Source organism: Saimiri boliviensis, chromosome 13 (genome assembly GCF_048565385.1).
Source record: "Saimiri boliviensis isolate mSaiBol1 chromosome 13, mSaiBol1.pri, whole genome shotgun sequence".
In the NCBI taxonomy this organism is placed as follows: Eukaryota; Metazoa; Chordata; class Mammalia; order Primates; family Cebidae; genus Saimiri; species Saimiri boliviensis.
In genome coordinates this window covers 19940736-19957802 of record NC_133461.1, presented here as the reverse complement: position 1 = coordinate 19957802, position 17067 = coordinate 19940736, and the positions used below count along the sequence as shown (strand labels likewise).

General features: G+C 42.2%; 1 protein-coding gene across 27 annotated transcripts in view; it reads left to right on the top strand.

Annotated features, from left to right (window-relative positions):
- The window catches only part of ZNF532 (zinc finger protein 532), a 143210-nt gene that overhangs the window by 91145 nt on the left and 34998 nt on the right, over positions 1-17067 (top strand). For 15 of the 27 annotated variants that reach the window (XM_074383329.1, XM_003926036.4, XM_074383324.1 and 12 more), the window contains 3 exons: positions 2105-2281; positions 7969-8131; positions 13582-13863. The exons of 2 other annotated variants lie outside the window; for them this stretch is intronic. In XM_074383329.1, coding sequence (XP_074239430.1) covers positions 2105-2281; positions 7969-8131; positions 13582-13863 — 622 coding nt within the window. The remainder of the gene's footprint in view (positions 1-2104; positions 2282-7968; positions 8132-13581; positions 13864-17067) is intronic. 10 more of the 27 variants (XM_074383332.1, XM_074383331.1, XM_074383330.1 and 7 more) reach the window with 2 other exon arrangements.

The window sequence follows — 17067 nt, the reverse complement described above, 5'->3', positions numbered from 1 at the left end:
GCCTAAACGGAATGCCTGCAGTCCAGAACATGACACTCCTGTGTGACTGTGGAAGCATCTCCATGATTCAGAAGGGAGGTTCTAAGAATAGAAGCATCTGAGACTGTCATAGAAGTCTTGGGCGCTGACCCCTGGAAACCAGGCCCTGTCTGCAATCTTCCTTCCCTGCGTAGCTCACATCTGGGAGCACATATGTTCAGTTGTAGTAGAGGTATATTTCTGGAGACTTGTGTGTACCTGCAGAAAGACCACTCTTAGTTTTCAGGTGTGAACCAGGAAGACTTGGCCATCAAGTGGAGGTGTTATAAATGTTGCTCAGAGTCTTTGTGTGAAAAAGATGACATAGTGGAGAGATGTAGCTTAGTTTTAAAGTTTGTTTTTGTTGCATTAGATTTGAGCAAGGAAGGAGCTAGTTGTCAGATGATTAGAAATTCACAAAGTGGCCGGGCGCGGTGGCTCAAGCCTGTAATCCCAGCACTTTGGGAGGCCGAGGCGGGTGGATCACAAGGTCAAGAGATCGAGACCATCTTGGTCAACATGGTGAAACCCCGTCTCTACTAAAAATACAAAAAATTAGCTGGGCATGGTGGCACGTGCCTGTAATCCCAGCTACTCAGGAGGCTGAGGCAGGAGAATTGCCTGAACCCAGGAGGCGGAGGTTGCGGTGAGCCGAGATCGCGCCATTGCACTCCAGCCTGGGTAACAAGAGCGAAACTCCGTCTCAAAAAAAAAAAAAAAAAAAAAAAGAAATTGACAAAGTAAGGAAGTTAACTAGAGAGACCATTTTTTTTTTTAAGAGATGCTGAATTTTCAGAGGTTTATAATTTATGCTATTTCTTAAACAAATGCAAGTGTACTTAAATTTATTTTCTTTTTTCCTTTTTTTTTTTTTTTTTTGAGATGGAGTCTCCCTCAGTCGCCCAGGCTAGAGTGCAGTGGCACAATCTGAGCTCACTGTAACCTCAGTCTCCTGGGTTCAAGCAATTCTCCTGTCTCAGCCTCCCGAGTAGCTGGAATTACAGGCGCAACTAATTTTTGTATTTTTAGTAGAGATGGGGTTTCACCATGTTGGTCAGGCTGGTCTTGAACTCCTGACCTCGTGATCCACCTGCCTCGGCCTCCCAAAGTGCTGGGATTACAGGTGTGAGCCACTGCGGCCAGCCTCACTTAAATTTATTTTCTAAAAGACAAGCACCTCGGTGGTTGACCTTCTCTGTCCTGTGGACCACCATGACCCCCACATACACTGACCACATCCTTGTGTAGCAAGAAGCACTGGGCCGAGGCCTTGGAGCCAGAACTTCTTTGCTCCTCTCTGCTCCTCTGTTCATGGCATGTAGGTTTAGACACTGAAGACTTCTTCCATTACAAGTGCCATTTAGGGCCTGGGGATGGGTAGGAAACTCTGGGCCCTGTGCCAGAATCCAGCATGTGGAGGCCTTCCAAAAATGGTGGTCTAGAGACTCGACATCCATTCTTTTTTTTTTTTTTTTTTTTTAAATGAGACCCCATTGCTCAATGGACATCCAGTCTTAAAAACGTTAACGTTGCTCCAATAATAGACCAATTGAGGTTTTTTTCCTCTTCATGATCTTTTCAATCAAACATATAAAAATAGGCTGGGCGTGTTGTAGGTCACACCTATAATCCCAGCATTTTGGGAAGCCGAGGCGGGCGAATCACTTGAGGCTAGGAGTTTTGAGAACAGCCTGGCCAACATGGCGAAACCCCATCTCTACTAAAAATACAAAAATTAGCTGGGCGTGGTGGTGCACGCCTGTAATCCCAGCTACTTGGGAGGCTGAGGCACAAGAATTGCTTGAACCTGGAAGGCGGAGGTTGCAGTGAGCATGGATGATGCCACTGCACTCCACCCCGGGCGACAGAGCGAGACCTTGTCTCAAATGAAAAACCAAAAAAACTCCACAAAAAAAACCATATAAAAATAAGTTGATTTGTAATAGGAAAAAACCTAAAATATACTTCCAGAGGGCCATTAAAAACCCTAAAAGGGCTACGAAACTATGTTCATCTCACCCAGTTTTTGCAGTTACACGTGTGTTATGGTCTTGTTCTAATGACCGTGTGTTTATTTTTCTAACAGATGTGTACATTGCAATGTTGTGTACTCTGATGTGGCTGCTCTGAAGTCTCACATTCAAGGTTCTCACTGTGAAGTCTTCTACAAGTGTCCTATTTGTCCAATGGCGTTTAAGTCTGCCCCAAGCACACATTCCCACGCCTACACACAGCATCCTGGCATCAAGATAGGAGAACCAAAGTAAGTCCTCCCGACTTTCGATGTTTGCTCCACTGCTTTATTAGCCATTTAGAGGCGAGGTAGTACCCGTTCTGTTGAGTAACATTTACCAAGATCTGAAAAATCACGCAGCTATGCCAATTTTGATGCTTTATGAAATACAGCTCGTAGCTCACCCAAACCTTTCTGTCCTTTCCGGGTAACGTCCTTAGCCAAAAATGTCACCTATTATTTATGCTCTTGCCACAGACCTTGGCTCAGCAAGCAAATATTTATGTATTTTTTTCTTAAGATGATTTTAAACAACTCCTAGGAAAACTATTACTGAAAAACCCTGTCATCTTTAAATTTGTCCCTAGTTCCTTTTTTATAGGATGTACTTTTGCTTCAAAAAGTAGTATTTTTAAGATGAAGGCAACTTCAGACTGGTTACTGAATTTAACTTCATAGCCAGTATAAGTCCCTGATTAGTAAATTCGGTGGGTTTTTTTGTTTGTTTTTTGTTTTTTGTGTTTTTTTTTTTTTGCCTTAATCTTGCTCTTAATTTGACTGATTTTTGGCAGCTTAGCAAAGAGGAGGGAGTGTGGGCACTGAAACCCACAGAACCCTACCACCCACCGGCTGGGTGACCTGGGACCAGCACTGTCTCAGCCGCTGTCTCCCCTATGAAGTCAGGGTCCTGCTTCAGTGAGGATGGGATGAAACGACGTATTTAAACTGTGTGGCACACACAGTCCCTGTGTCTGGAGCGTGGAGGGCTCTGCCAGCACTCGTTTCCTCCTGCACGTCCTCACTCCCTGTGCACACGGCACCAGATCAGTGCTCCTAGCTGTGTTCATTCCATTCCTAGATTGATTATGGCAACATAGAGTTTGATCATTACAAGAGGCTACATTTGCTGTCCAAATCTGTTGGTGTGTTTTTGCTCATAACTCCATAATTAAGGAAGTGTTGGGGGAAGATATGCCATATTTTTCTTACACACACACACACACACACACACACAGCTTTTGTTGTAACATTTAGTTTTGGGGAAATGTGATTGAATACTATAGAAGTGACTGTTTTATCAAAAAAAAAAAAAAAAAAACTATGTTGAAGTTAGAGTTTATTTTAACAGGACCTTCATTCTGATCTTTGTAGATTGATCCCAAAATGAAACACATTAAAAGTTAAGGAATCCGTACACGACTTGATGTCTTGACTCTGAAGATGGGGATTAGTGAATTTTAGTGTCGTCAGTTTTCGGGACAGTTAGACTTCCCGGTACTAACACAACCTTTCCCGTGGAATGAATAAAATTTTTTATTTGGTTCTTTATTAAAATAAATGAAATTTGATTGTGAGAAACGTGTGTGACACCTGGAACAACAATTGTTACCTCGGAATATAAGGAAGCATATGATTAAAATAGGCTTAAACAGTATTCCTCAAATTTGGGTATTGTATAGAAAAAAATTGTTCCAGTGTTTTCTCTTTCTTTCTTTTTTTTTGAGACAGAGTCTTATTCTCATCCAGGCTGGTGTGCGATCATGGCTCACTGCAGCCTCGACCTCCTGGGCTCAGGTGATCCTCCTGCCTCAGCCCTTCTAGTAGCTGGGACCACAGGTGCGCACATGCACCACCGCACCTGGCTGATTTTTAAAATTTTTTGTAGAAACGGGGCCTCGCCATGTTGCCCAGGCTAATCTTGAACTCCTGGGCTCAAGCAGTCTTCCCATTGGAACGTGTCGCTAAGAAGTAAAACGTGCAAAATTAGAATAGCAGCATGATAGAGGAGTATGGAGTCAGGGGAGGCTGAATTTGAAGCCTGGCCCTGGAATCTGTTTAACAGCCAGCACCTGGTCCAGTCCCGCTAAGTGCTGGTGTCCCATCTCTGCAATGGCAGCACTGTCATCTCCCTGGGGCTGTGGGGATTAGGTGTCTGAGGTGGAAGAGCGGTCCTTTGCCCCTAGTTGGATTCAGTTGATGGTAACGTAGGAGGTTAATGGCAGCAATTTCAAAGCTTGGAGTCTTTTATTTATTTGTTGTGACACTGTTTGAAGTGTTCTGGAGAGTTTGTTGCTGTAAATTTGGCCTGAGTATGGTTATTTGGTTTCAGCTTTTTCTTCTTTTCCCTTTCTCCTTCCTTTTCCCCTCCTCTCCCGACACCCCTCTCCCTCTCCCCTCTTCCTCCTCCCATCTTGAATGCTGCCCCTCCTTTCTGCCCGGCAGCCAGTCTCCCTGGGGATTTTCCATTCTCACTGGAGAGTTTGCTCCATCCTCAGATTCTGCTCCTAAAAGCCATGTCTGTGAGGTTTGTTGTATTAAAGCTGGAAGAACGTGCAGAGAACGTGCGCATCTTTTCCACCCAGATTCCTCAGTGGTTAGCGTCATAGTCATCGGGCCATCTCCCTCCCTGCTTTGTATTTAGGAGGAAAGGGGGACCGTGACGTATAAAGACTTTGGTGTGCTCTGCTCTCCCTCACTAAAGGAACTTGTGTAAATAACCTCCATGGCGCCCCCCAGTCGGAAAGTCAGTGTTGATGACGATACCGTCCAGTTGATTGACTCCATCCAGATTCCCCCCATCGTTAGGCACGCCTTTCTCCTCTGGTCTGAGATCTTGTCCGGGCGTATGCTTTGGAGTTACTTGTGCTGCCTCACTAGTGTCCTTCCGTCTGGGGCAGTTGCTCAGCGTCCCTGCTCTCATGTCTTTGGCCGTCGGAAAGGGGACCCAGGCCTCTCCTGCGGCTGACCCTGCCGTGGTCTGTCACTGCGCTCTCATTGCTGGACTCGGGCACGGGCTGTTGGTGGGACTGCCTGGGCGGTAATGCCATGCTTTTCTCAATGGGTCACTCCGGGGGCAAGGACGACGTCCACCTGTCCTACAGGGTAGTGGTGATGTCGCCCTTCCACATGGAGGCAGGGTGCTGTCTGCCCTGTTGCTCACTGTGAAGTCATCATTTTCCCCGTTATATCTGTTAGTATTTTGTGGGGAGGGATTCCAATATTAAACCAGCAACGTGCTCCTCAGCCTTCTCAGGAGGAGCACCTATACAAATAGATCGTCTCCTGTTTTACGCTGTCTGTTATTAAGAAGAAGACACACGTCCAAACCACAGAATCCCTCCCCAAAGGAATGCACGTGAACAAAATGAGCTGTGGCATTACTCATGAAACAGTGATTTCTCAAAATGTGAAAATTGAGTTCTGAGCAATTTTTTAGCCTAGCTAGTAAAACTCAGTTCTTTTCTTGAGGCTATCCTTTTAAAATAATATTTGTCCTGTGCCAGTTACAGAAAAAACAGGAAATAGAGACGAACAAAGCAATAAAAATACATATACGATCATCCAGCAAAGACGATGACAGTCCTGTGCCTTCTCTTTCTTTTATATGCCCTTTAAAAATGTGATCATATCATACATTCTGTCTTGTTATCTTCTGTTTTAATTTGAGAGAAAATCTCTCCATGCCATTGTATAGGTCTGTATAATCATTAAAAAAAAAAATCTTCATATAATTTTCTTTCTTTCTTTTTTTTTTTTTGGAGACATAGTCTCGCTCTGTTGCCCAGGTTGGAGTATAGTGACGTGATCTCAGCTGACTGCAACCTCTGCCTCCTGGGCTCAAGCGATTCTTGTGCCTCAGCCACCCAAGTAGCTGGGACTACAGGTGCGCGCTCCCACACCTGGCTAATTCTTTGTATTTTTATTAGAGGTTGGCTGTCGCCCTGTTGCCCAAGCTGGTCTCAAACTCCTGAGCTCAGGCAATATGCCTGCCTCAGCTTCCCAAAGTGCTGGGATTACAGGCATGAGCCACCACGCCAGCTTAGTTTTCTATATAACCATTTATGCTCTTGGACATTTGGGCTGTTGACAGTACTAAGCCGTTTCAAACAAGGAGGAAATGAACATCTTTGTCACACCTGCTAAGGTTAATGACACATGATTAGTCTACAACATTGGGTTGCCTTGTACGGTCCTGAAAACCTTGTCTGCGGCCGGGTGCGGTGGCTCAAGCCTGTAATCCCAGGACTTTGGGAGGCCGAGGCGGGTGGATCACGAGGTCGAGAGATCGAGACCATCCTGGTCACATGGTGAAACCCCGTCTCTACTAAAAATACAAAAAATTAGCTGGGCATGGTGGTGCGTGCCTGTAATCCCAGCTACTCAGGAGGCTGAGGCAGGAGAATTGCCTGAACCCAGGAGGCGGAGGTTGCCGTGAGCCGAGATTGCGCCATTGCACTCCAGCCTGGGTAACAAGAGCAAAACTCCGTCTCAAAAAAAAAACAACAAAAAAACAAAACCTTGTCTGCTCTTCAGCACCCCACCCCCAAGGGTACTTGTGCTCTGCAGTAAAATGACTGACATCTTAAGACCTTGTAAAAACAGGCCAGTCCAGTTAAACTTATAAATCTTATGGAGGAAAAAGAGAAAAAAGTTAAATCTGCAACTTTCGACAGAGATTTGCACAGTGAGGTTTGAGGCTGCTTGGGAAGTCTTCCCTCAGCACCCTCAGAAAGGGAAGGCAGCTGGCTTTAGGAGGCATTCCTTTCTTCAGCTTTGCTGTAGAAGTAGCAGGTGAAACTTCAGTTTCTCTCTTGTCTTTTCTGATCCTCACATCCAGTTGGCTTTTCTCTGACCTTTTCCTCGGTTAAGCCAAACCCTGCTTAGCTTCCAGGATGAGCCACCCTCAGGCTGCAGGGGCCCACAGGGCCTGCCAGTACATCTCTGACCTTTTCCTAAGCAGCTTCTTAGAGTTCTTTGTGCCCATTCTCACAGTGCTCCAGAGGAACTACAGGTGCCCAGAGGGCCTCCTCCCCTGTGTGCCAGGATGACCCAGAGCAGTGACTAAAAGATGCTGACCTGCTGCCATCAGAGCTGTTCACAGATGACCGATCACATCCACTGGAGGCCGAGGCCAGTGGCAGGGTAGACATGGTCCTTTACCCTCTGCAGACATCTCCTGCCTTCACTTGAGTAGACGGTGTGGACCGGCAGGAGGAATTAGGTTTGGAAGATTCAGGTCTGCTGAATTCATCTGAGGAGGCCGCTTGCTAGTAACATACTAGACATGGAAATAGTTGTGTAGGAGACAAGTGAATATTTTAAATCATTTAAAGTGTAAGACACATTCAAGCATTGTTGAAATAACAGTGGTATGGATTTTATTTTCTGTTTCTTGATTTTAGTATACATTTTTTCACTGGCATAGGGCTTCTTGTGTTAAGAACAGGTGTAGAAATATTGACATTCAAGTGTAAAATTATTACTGACTCTAAAAGAAAACTTTGGAGTTGAGTCGGCTTATTTAGTTTATTAATCAATTCACATTCTTTTCCAAGATAGGGTGCCACTATTGCCTTGTCTGATCTTAAAAAAAAAGATCTTTTTAAAAAAGGATGCTTTTGCTCTGTGGTAAAGTAACATGAAGACTTTGTACAAACATGTGCCAGTTATAGATTTGTGAGTAGTAAAATGGTCATTAATTTAGATTTCTCAATAAATGTACCCAAATACATCTTTATTCAAAATGTTAAGGTTGACCTATGATTGAGTGATGCCAGTTGTCAACAGTTTGTTTCCGCGCTAATTGTTGTTCTATTTATTGTGTTTGTGTGTTCTCAATGTGCCTCTGCCTCCTGAGTTCTTCAGCTATAAAGTAGCAGATCCTTTGACTTAAAAGAGGCTGACTGACGTGATTTCGCTGCACTCTTCTATTTTAGAGTAATATATAAGTGTTCCATGTGCGACACTGTGTTCACCCTGCAAACCTTGCTGTATCGCCACTTTGACCAACACATTGAAAACCAGAAGGTGTCTGTTTTCAAGTGTCCAGACTGTTCTCTTTTGTATGCACAGAAGCAACTTATGATGGACCATATCAAGGTGTGTGTGCATCTATCCTCTCCTTTAAATGAATTGCAGATCCATTCATTGGTCATAAATCAAGGCTGAGCTGTAGATGACTCTAAAGCAGGCGTCCCCAAACTTTTTACACAGGGGGCCAGTTCACTGTCCCTCAGACCATTGGAGGGCCACCACATACTGTGCTCCTCTCACTGACCACCAATGAAAGAGGTGCCCCTTCCTGAAGTGCGGCGCGGGGCCGGATTAATGGCGTCAGGGGGCCGCAGTTTGGGGATGACTGCTCTAAAGCATGCCTGAGGGAAGGGATGGATGCTGGTCGTTGTCATTGAGCAACTTACATGCTGTGATCTTGTGTTCACTTGACTATGGGATGCTTTTCATTTATGAGTCCTGATCTGCCTGCTAAAAGGTTGGTGAAAAGGAACCAATGCTTGCCCTGATTTTAAAAGAATAAGAGTACTAGGGTTTTTTTTTTTTTTTTTTTTTTTAATGTGAAAATGATGACTCTGAAATTTTCCTTTCCTTTCCTCTTTTTTGGGGAGAAAAAGTCTCTCCTTCTGTCATCCAGGCTAGAGTGCAGTGGTATGAGCTCAGCTCACTGCAGCCTCCGTCTCCCAGGTTCAAGCGATTATTCTGCCTCAGCCTCCCAAGTAGCTGGGATTACAGGCATGTACCACCATACCTGGCTAATTTTTGTATTTTTAGTAGAGACGGGGTTTCACCATGTTGGCCAGGCTCATCTTGAACTTCCGACCTCCTGGTCTACCTGCCTCAGCCTCCCAAAGTTTGGCGCCTGGCCAAAGTTTTCCTTTGCTTGAGAATTCTGTATTGTGTAAGACTTAGAAATAGACAAGGGCTCCGATGAATTATGCTAATTCATACAAATATTGGTATATTTAGAAAAATGAAGTTTTTTCCCTTGAAATTATTTAATCAGTTAGGTTTGCATTGTAATTAATCCCCCTAAACCTTTTAGTTTCTTTCTTTCTTTTTTTTTTTTTTCTGTAAAGATTGCATTGTAAGTGGACTGTTAAATATCTAGGATATAGTATGGTACCTGGCACGTGGTGGTGTTCAGTTAATGAAATGAATAAATGTCCAGTGTGGACTATTTACTCTCCAACCCCCAAAAGGGGCACAGAAATCTATTTATAGCCTTTTAAGCTTACTAAGGCCAGTGCTTAGTTCTAGCTTCTTAACTGTCCACTGTGATATGTTAAGCAATTTTTTTTCCTTGTGTGATTAGGAGATAATATCCATTGGCTTTCAGAGATTAAAATGACATTACTTTTTAAACAGAGAAACAAGAGACCCCCTCTCATTAGGATCTCAATCTCTTTCTTTTAGTTTTGCTCTTTTAAAAATACATTATACAGGTGGTTCATGCCTGTAATCCCAGCACTTTGGGAGGCCAAGGTGGGTGGACCACTTGAGGTCAGGAGTTCAAGACCAGCCCGGTCAACATGGTGAAACTCCGTCTCTATTAAAAATACAAAAATCAGCCGGGCGTGGTGGTACATGCCTGTCATCCAAGCTACTTGGGAGGCTGCAGCAGCAGAATCACCTGAACTCAGTAGGTGGAGATTGCAGTGAGCCGAGATTGTGTCACTGCACTACAGCCTGGGCAACAGGGCGACACTGTCTCAAAAACAAACAAACAAAAATTATACAAAAAAGGGTCAGCTTGAAGAGCAAATAAAGTTCCTGAATTATTCTAGTCTCATGTCGGCTAAATGCATGGATTATGAATCCTTGACATTTCCTATATTGAACATATGTGAGTTCATATAGAGTCATTGCCTTTTGCAAGTGAACATCTTGGAGATTCTTTCCTTATAGGCAAGGTGAAGACCGTGGTGGTGATGGCATTACTAGGGTGAATAAAATGTATGGGAGATATAGTTCATCATTCTTACTGAAGTATAGTAAAATCCTTTTAAGATACTTTAACTATTTTAGCTAAAATGACATAATTATTTTGACAGTAAATATTTATTTAATGAAACATCAGGAAGAATTTAAAACTGCTAATAAAAATTTAGGGACGTTGGAATCAGATCAGAATATTTTAACATACTACATGTGTGCCAAGAACAAACAGAGAAAAGAACAGTTGCTTCTTAAGAGGCTTTTAAGGTATTTGCTTTCTGGAACTCATCTTTACATCTAGAAGTGGGGTCATCGACCTTGTGGTTAGGGTCTTCCCTGTGTTAATAGTGAATGTGGAGGAATACAAGGTTCCAAGAAATAGACACTGAAGAGGAGTGGTAAAATCCTGTGGCCACAAGGAGGAAAGAATTGTTTCTATTCATCTGAACCTATACAAGACTCCATGATACGAAAACAGTGGGAATAATCACTTGTATTCTCATTTCAAGTATGTTCTATGCATTTTTTAATGTTCTGCATTTAAATGTTTGGGGATAGGTAAGCATAGTCTTAGAGGCATACTCTTTTTTTTTTTTAATTTTTAAGATAATATATTTAGCTCTTATTATTTACATTGCCTGTGCCTGTGCTGTGCAGTTTTTTATTAGAGAGGAAGTGGAAGAGGCACAAGTTTTTTAAATGTCTTTTTAAATTTAAAAAAAATTTTTAAATTGAAATTGAAGTAAATCTCCATGTACATATTCACTGGGCCCTTATTTGCCCAGTTTAAACCAGTTGTGTCATTTTCTTCTCCTACCAAAATACAAATAAACTTATTTCCTTCTAGGACCCCCATGTTGACATTTATGTTTAAAGTAAACTTTCAAGTTACAAACGTTCATTCAAATTAATTATTGTTATAGGAGTTAAGAAAAAATCAACTTGAAAAGAAATAAGTTGTTGCTTTATTTAGAAACAGCAATAATCAATGAATGAATGAGGCAGGTCTTGCCATGTTGCCCAGGCTGAACTTCTGGTCTCAAGTGTTTTTCCCACCTTAAGCTTCTTCCAGAGCATGGAAATTATAGATGTGAGCCACCATTCCCAGCTGACATTTGCTTTTAAGAGTTTTTTGTTTTTTTGTTTTTTTGTTTTTTTTTTTTTTTTTAAGATAGGGTCTCACTCTGTTGCCCAGGTTGGAGTGCAGTGGCATGATCAGGGCTCAAGGCACTCAGGTGATCCTCCAAGCTCAGCCTCCCAGATAGCTGGGACTACAAGCATGCACCAGCACGCCTAGCTAATTTTTGTAGAGACAGAGTTTCACTATGTTGCCTAGGCTTATCTTGAACTCCTGGGGTCAAGTGATCCTCCTGCCTTGGCCTCCCAAAGTGCTGGGATTTATTGGCCTGAGCCACTGTGCCTGGCCTTAATAGTCTTAATTTTACTTACAGGGTAGCTTTTTGCTTCTTCTCTGTAATTTCTGTAGCACTTTAAGGTTATCTTACAGAAGAATGTTTTCATACTTTATCCTTTCTTCAGCTTATCACTTAGTAAACATGCATTTGCCTAGAAATTTATAGAAAGTTGCTAGGTTTTAGGTTTTGTTTTCTTTAGGTTTTAAATAGTTAAAAATGAGAAAACTTAGCTTCTCTTTTGAAAAAATAGTTCAAACACAGAAGACTTCTGCCCTACGTGGTGAGAACGAAGCAAGGCATAGCTTCTGGCTATCAGGAAATCATGATTTGCTCCAGATTTTCCCTCTGCAAAGAACGTGGTTAGACATTCACCTCAACCCCCTTTTATGGGCCACTTTCACCGTTGGCTGTGTGGGTTGACCTTGTGACTTCAGCCAACGAGAACATTTATAGAACCACTTTTTTCCCTCTGGGGAAAAATGGTGTTGAAGAAGGTTAGCTGATTCTTGGCACTGTTGAGAGAAGACCTTTCCTTGAGAAAGCATGATGGAGAGTATACTGAAGGAATGGCTTGTTCCTTAAACACCCAAGAAGGACTGTGGCGCTGAGGTCTATGTGTGAGTCTCTGTGACCCAGGGGGACCCGTGTGTGAAAGCCTCTTACGAAAGATTTTTCGTGTTGTCTTTCTGTAGTTTCAGGAATGCATAGTTTAACCGCAAGCCTGACTCCTAGGAAGAAGAGAGAGAGTGCCCTATTCAAAGATAAATTGTATATTGTATATACAGAAGCAAAGATTTTATTTTTTGCTCTCTTCCACTCTCTTTTGTTTTGGCTTTTTTTTTTTTTTTTTCCTTTGAGATAGGGTCTTGCTCTGTTGCCCAGGCTAGAGTGCAGTGGCATGATTATAGCTCACTGTAACCTTGAACTCCTGGGTTCAAGCAATCCTCTCACCTTACCCTTCTTAGTAACTGGGACTTCAGTCATGCACCACCATGCCCGGCTAATGTCTTAATCTTTCTGTAGAGATGGGGTCTCTCTATGTTGCCCAGACTGGTTTCAAACTCCGGGCCTCAAGTGATCCCCCTGCTTTGGTCTCCCAAAGTGTTGGAATTATAGACATGAACCACTGCATCCTCCTCACCCCCTGTCTTTATCCCATGCTTTTAGAATACAAAACCAAAACCAAAGTGAGCTGGTCTTTAAAATCAAATTACACTAATTTTACCCTTTTCAAATTTGAAATCCAGTGAGTTTAAGTTGAAGGTGGCTGTTGTAGCTATTATGTTGATGATAATAGCTAAGTAGTTTTCAAAGACATGAGTATCTAATGTGTGTCGTTCTCAAGCCTAGCTGTCATCGGTAAGAAAGGATGGGTTGGGATAGGGTGTAAGGAGATGAAAAGTACTGACAAAACCTAGCAAAAACCCAGACTATTACAAGTATTTTAAGAATGCGAAAGGCATGAAAAGAAAAAGGCTTGCTATTTACTAACATACTGATCTTAGATGTTTGCTCAAGTCAGTTTGTTCTGTTCAATTCCTAATAATGTATTAGCCTATTTAAACATTTCCAGGCTGATGGGAAAGGCGAGAGTTGTCCTGAAATGGTCTGTTGTAGACAGGCCTCACTCTGGGAAGTTACGGGATGATAAAGTACCAGAATTAATTTGCATTCAATACAGAGGTCTTTAAAGAATTTTAAAATGCTACAAATATATAGACCTTTAAAAAGCATTTGGAGGCTGGGCGTGGTGGCTCACGCCTGTAATCCTAGCCTTTTGGGAGGCCAAGGCGGGCAGATCACCTGAGGTCTGGAGTTTGAGACCAGCCTGACCAACATGGAGAAAGATACAGAAATACAAATTAGCTGGGCGTGGTGGCACATGCCTGTAATCCCAGCTACTTGGGAGGCTGAGGCAGGAGAATTGCTTGAACCCAAGAGATGGTGGTTGCAGTGGGCCGAGATCGTGGAGAAATGCATAACTTATAGCAGGCCTGAAAGTTAATGCTTTTATTTATTTTTAAATGTATATTTAGCTTGAGTTTTTTTCTTTAGATATTAAGAAATATATCTGAATGAATATAAAGTCATATGAAATGTGTATCATGTATTAAGATAGCATACTTGTGCTTTCTTTTAGTGTTGTGATTTGTGATAGCTATTTCTTTTCTTTTTATAATGTAGTCTATGCATGGAACATTGAAAAGTATTGAAGGGCCTCCAAACTTGGGTATAAACTTGCCTTTGAGCATTAAGCCTGCAACTCAAAATTCAGCAAATCAGAACAAAGAGGACACCAAATCCATGAATGGGAAAGAGAAATTGGAAAAGAAATCTCCATCTCCTGTGAAAAAATCAGTGGAAACCAAGAAAGTGGCCAGTCCCGGGTGGACGTGTTGGGAGTGTGACCGGCTGTTCATGCAGAGAGATGTGTACATATCCCACGTGAGGAAGGAGCATGGGAAGGTCAGTAAAGAATGAAGGCTGCTCCGGGTGAGTGCAAGAGAGCACTGGACGTCACGCTTCCAAGATGTGGGTTCTTGGCTTGGCTCTGTCAGTAATGAGTAGTGTGGCTTTGAAAATCACTTGGTGTTACTCTGCCTCAGTTTCTTCATCTATAAAATGGACCTTTCCAAATCCTTTGATCTTGTTCTGTAATTTTCCTAGTAATTGCCTTGACATGCACACCTCAAGACTGGTATGCCTGCATGAATGTGGTAAGTTACCTGTAACCACATTCGTATTGATAGCTTAGCAAAGAGAAAAATAGTAAATCAGAGTCAAAGGCATTTGAATTGACCTCTATCCCTGTGCCAGCTAAGGAAGAAAGGAGTAGAGAAAGACAGTGGAAATGCTGAACACTGCTAGTAGCATCTGTATGACTTACGTGAGTCTTCCTTGAGTTTGGTAGTGGGAAGAGGAACTGTATCCTTTACCTTCCAGGAGAAGCTCTGTAACTCAAAATCGCTGAAAAATCTGAGTCACAATATGTAAATTATTTCTCTTTTAAATAGTAAGTATAAGTTTCCAACTGATAAGGAATTTAACAAATAACTTATTAGACCTAATAACATTAGCAAATTATTTTTCGATATTATCTAATACCGTATTAGATGCAATATTAGACTGTGTTCACATTTCCTGATTGTCTCAAAGTTGGTCTATAATGGCTAGAATCCAAAAAGTCCACATACTACATTTGGTTGTTGTGTAATTCTTTATTTTACATAGTCATCCCTCTATTTAATTTTTTAACTTATGGTTGATTTGTTGGAAAAATTGGGTTGTTGTCTTATATATAGGTTGTCTCTCACTTTACTAGATTTGGATAATCGCTACTTTAAAAAAAACACACACAGACAAACTTGTTGACACTAGGAACCAACATGGAATTTGCTACCTTTTTTTTTTTTTTTTTTTTTTGGAGAAAGAGTCTCACTCTGTTGCCCAGGCCAAAGTGCAGTGGCGAGATCTCAGTGCACTGCAACCTCTGCCTCCTGGGTTCAAGCAATTATCGTGTCTCAGCCTCCCAAGTAGCTGGGATTACAGACACACACCACCACGCTCAGCTAATTTTTTCGTATTTTTAGTAAAGATGGTTTCACCATGTTGGCCAGGCTGGTCTCAAACTCCTGGCCTCAAGGAATCCACCCACCTTGGCCTCCCAAAGTGCTCAGATTACAGGTGTGAGCCACTGCACCCAGCCAGAATTTGCTGCTTTTTGATACTATTTAACTTGTTTCTCTTTATCTTATATTCCTGAAATTTTGATTAGATTAGATTTTTTTTTTTTAAGGCAGCCTATGTCAGCTCGGCATGGTGGCTCATGGCTGCAGTCCCAGAGCTTTGGGAGGCCAAGGCGGGAGGATCACTTGAGCCCAGAGTTCCAGGGTACAGTGAGCCATGATCATGCCACTGCACTCTAGCCTGGGCAATAGAGCGAGATCCTGTCTCAAAACTAAAAAACAACAAAAGAATATGTCATAGGTGCTGCATTCTTTCTGTATTTCATCATGAGGAACATTATACCAGCTTGTCCCATTTGTAGTCCCAATGCTGACATTACTCAGTGGGTTGAAATACATGGTGTTTTTAAAGAAAGTCATCTTACTGCTTTAACTTAAGCCAATAGAACAAAATAGTCATCCTTAGTGAGCCTATATAAAGACTATATAGGAGGCCTTCTCTTCCTGGTTCTTTCTGGAGTCGGGAAAAGCTGGGTTTAGAAGGTGTTTAAAAAAAAAAAAAGTACATAGGAATTGTTTTGTAGTTAGTCTACACTACATCCTTGAGAAGTTTGTTCTGTTACACGTGCTAAGAACTATTCTCTAGTCTCATTTATTTATACTGTTTATTTGAGCTTCTCATGAAACTGACATGTTTTACTTTGTGACCATCCAAATGGCCTGTGAACGTGGATCAAAAGTCACAAATTACAAAAAGATGTTTTTATTGTGTTAGGTCTCATTATAGTGCATCTTGATATAAAAAGTAGTTTCTTACAGAATATATTTGGCTTAGTGGCACTTTGCTTATTTAATCATCTTCATCTTAGCTTTTCCTGGTAGCATTGTACAGTGTTCATTGTAAATACTGGGTAGTTTTGAGGAGCAACACTTAAATAACCTATGGTATAAATACACTGCCAGGGGTGCTGTTGGAGCCTGATGCGGTGGCTCTAGGGAGTCTTCCATGGCACCTGCACTGGAGTGCATAAGAGTCAAACAGGAGCTGGTCTTCAACATCATCTGGCAGTCCAGTCCTTTCATTTTGTGAGATTTCTGTAACCATCTTGTAACATTTCAAAACTCTCTTTCTTTTATAAAAAGCTACATTTATCTTACATGTGTGATAATGATTAGATCTAGGATATAAGAGGAGGAGATGGTTTCAAAAAAGTTGGTGGGGTGAAATGTACCACTGATTGAAAGCCTTTGCTTTGGAACCACGGCAGAGAGAGGCCACTCTGAATTGGATGTGTGTGCGTGCACTCTTGTGCCTTTGGTTTCGATGGAGATGTTCATCAGAGTGGAAATGTTTGGCTTAGTAGGATTTTAGGATTAGCTTTGAAGGAGTTGAGGCCCATGAGGCACATCAGATTAGACTGTAGTTTCACTCCTGTTCCCTTGGCCTCCCGAGAGAATGAAGGAGACCAGTGGGCCAGGAGAGGGGAGGAGCGTCTTTGTAAGCAAATGAAATGAGTAGTTTTGAATGCGGGACCACAACCAGTGCTTGAGTTGCACGTGCTGAATCACCCCGGAGCACCCCACTTCCAAACATCTCTCTACAAGCATCTCATATCCATCTCCATTCATTTCTCCCAAGTCACCCAAACTTCAAATCCCCTGCGCTCTTTCCTCCTTCTTCCTTCAGACAACCAAGCAAGCACCTTGCTGTCCATACCTTTCCTTCCCATTTACTCTGGGAAGGAAATGCCACCTTATCTCTGAACACAGTTCTCTGGTGGCCCCTTTGATGTTAAGTCTGTTGGACGTGTTACTGTCTTCTACCTTTATTCACTCCACAGCAGTATTTCACACGATTAGCAATTCTTTCTAAACACGTTTTCTACCCTTATCGTAGAACACCACTCTCTCCTGGCTCTTTCTCACCATTACCGGAACACCCTTTCAGGTTTCTATTCTAGAAACATTTAACTTTCTCTTGGGA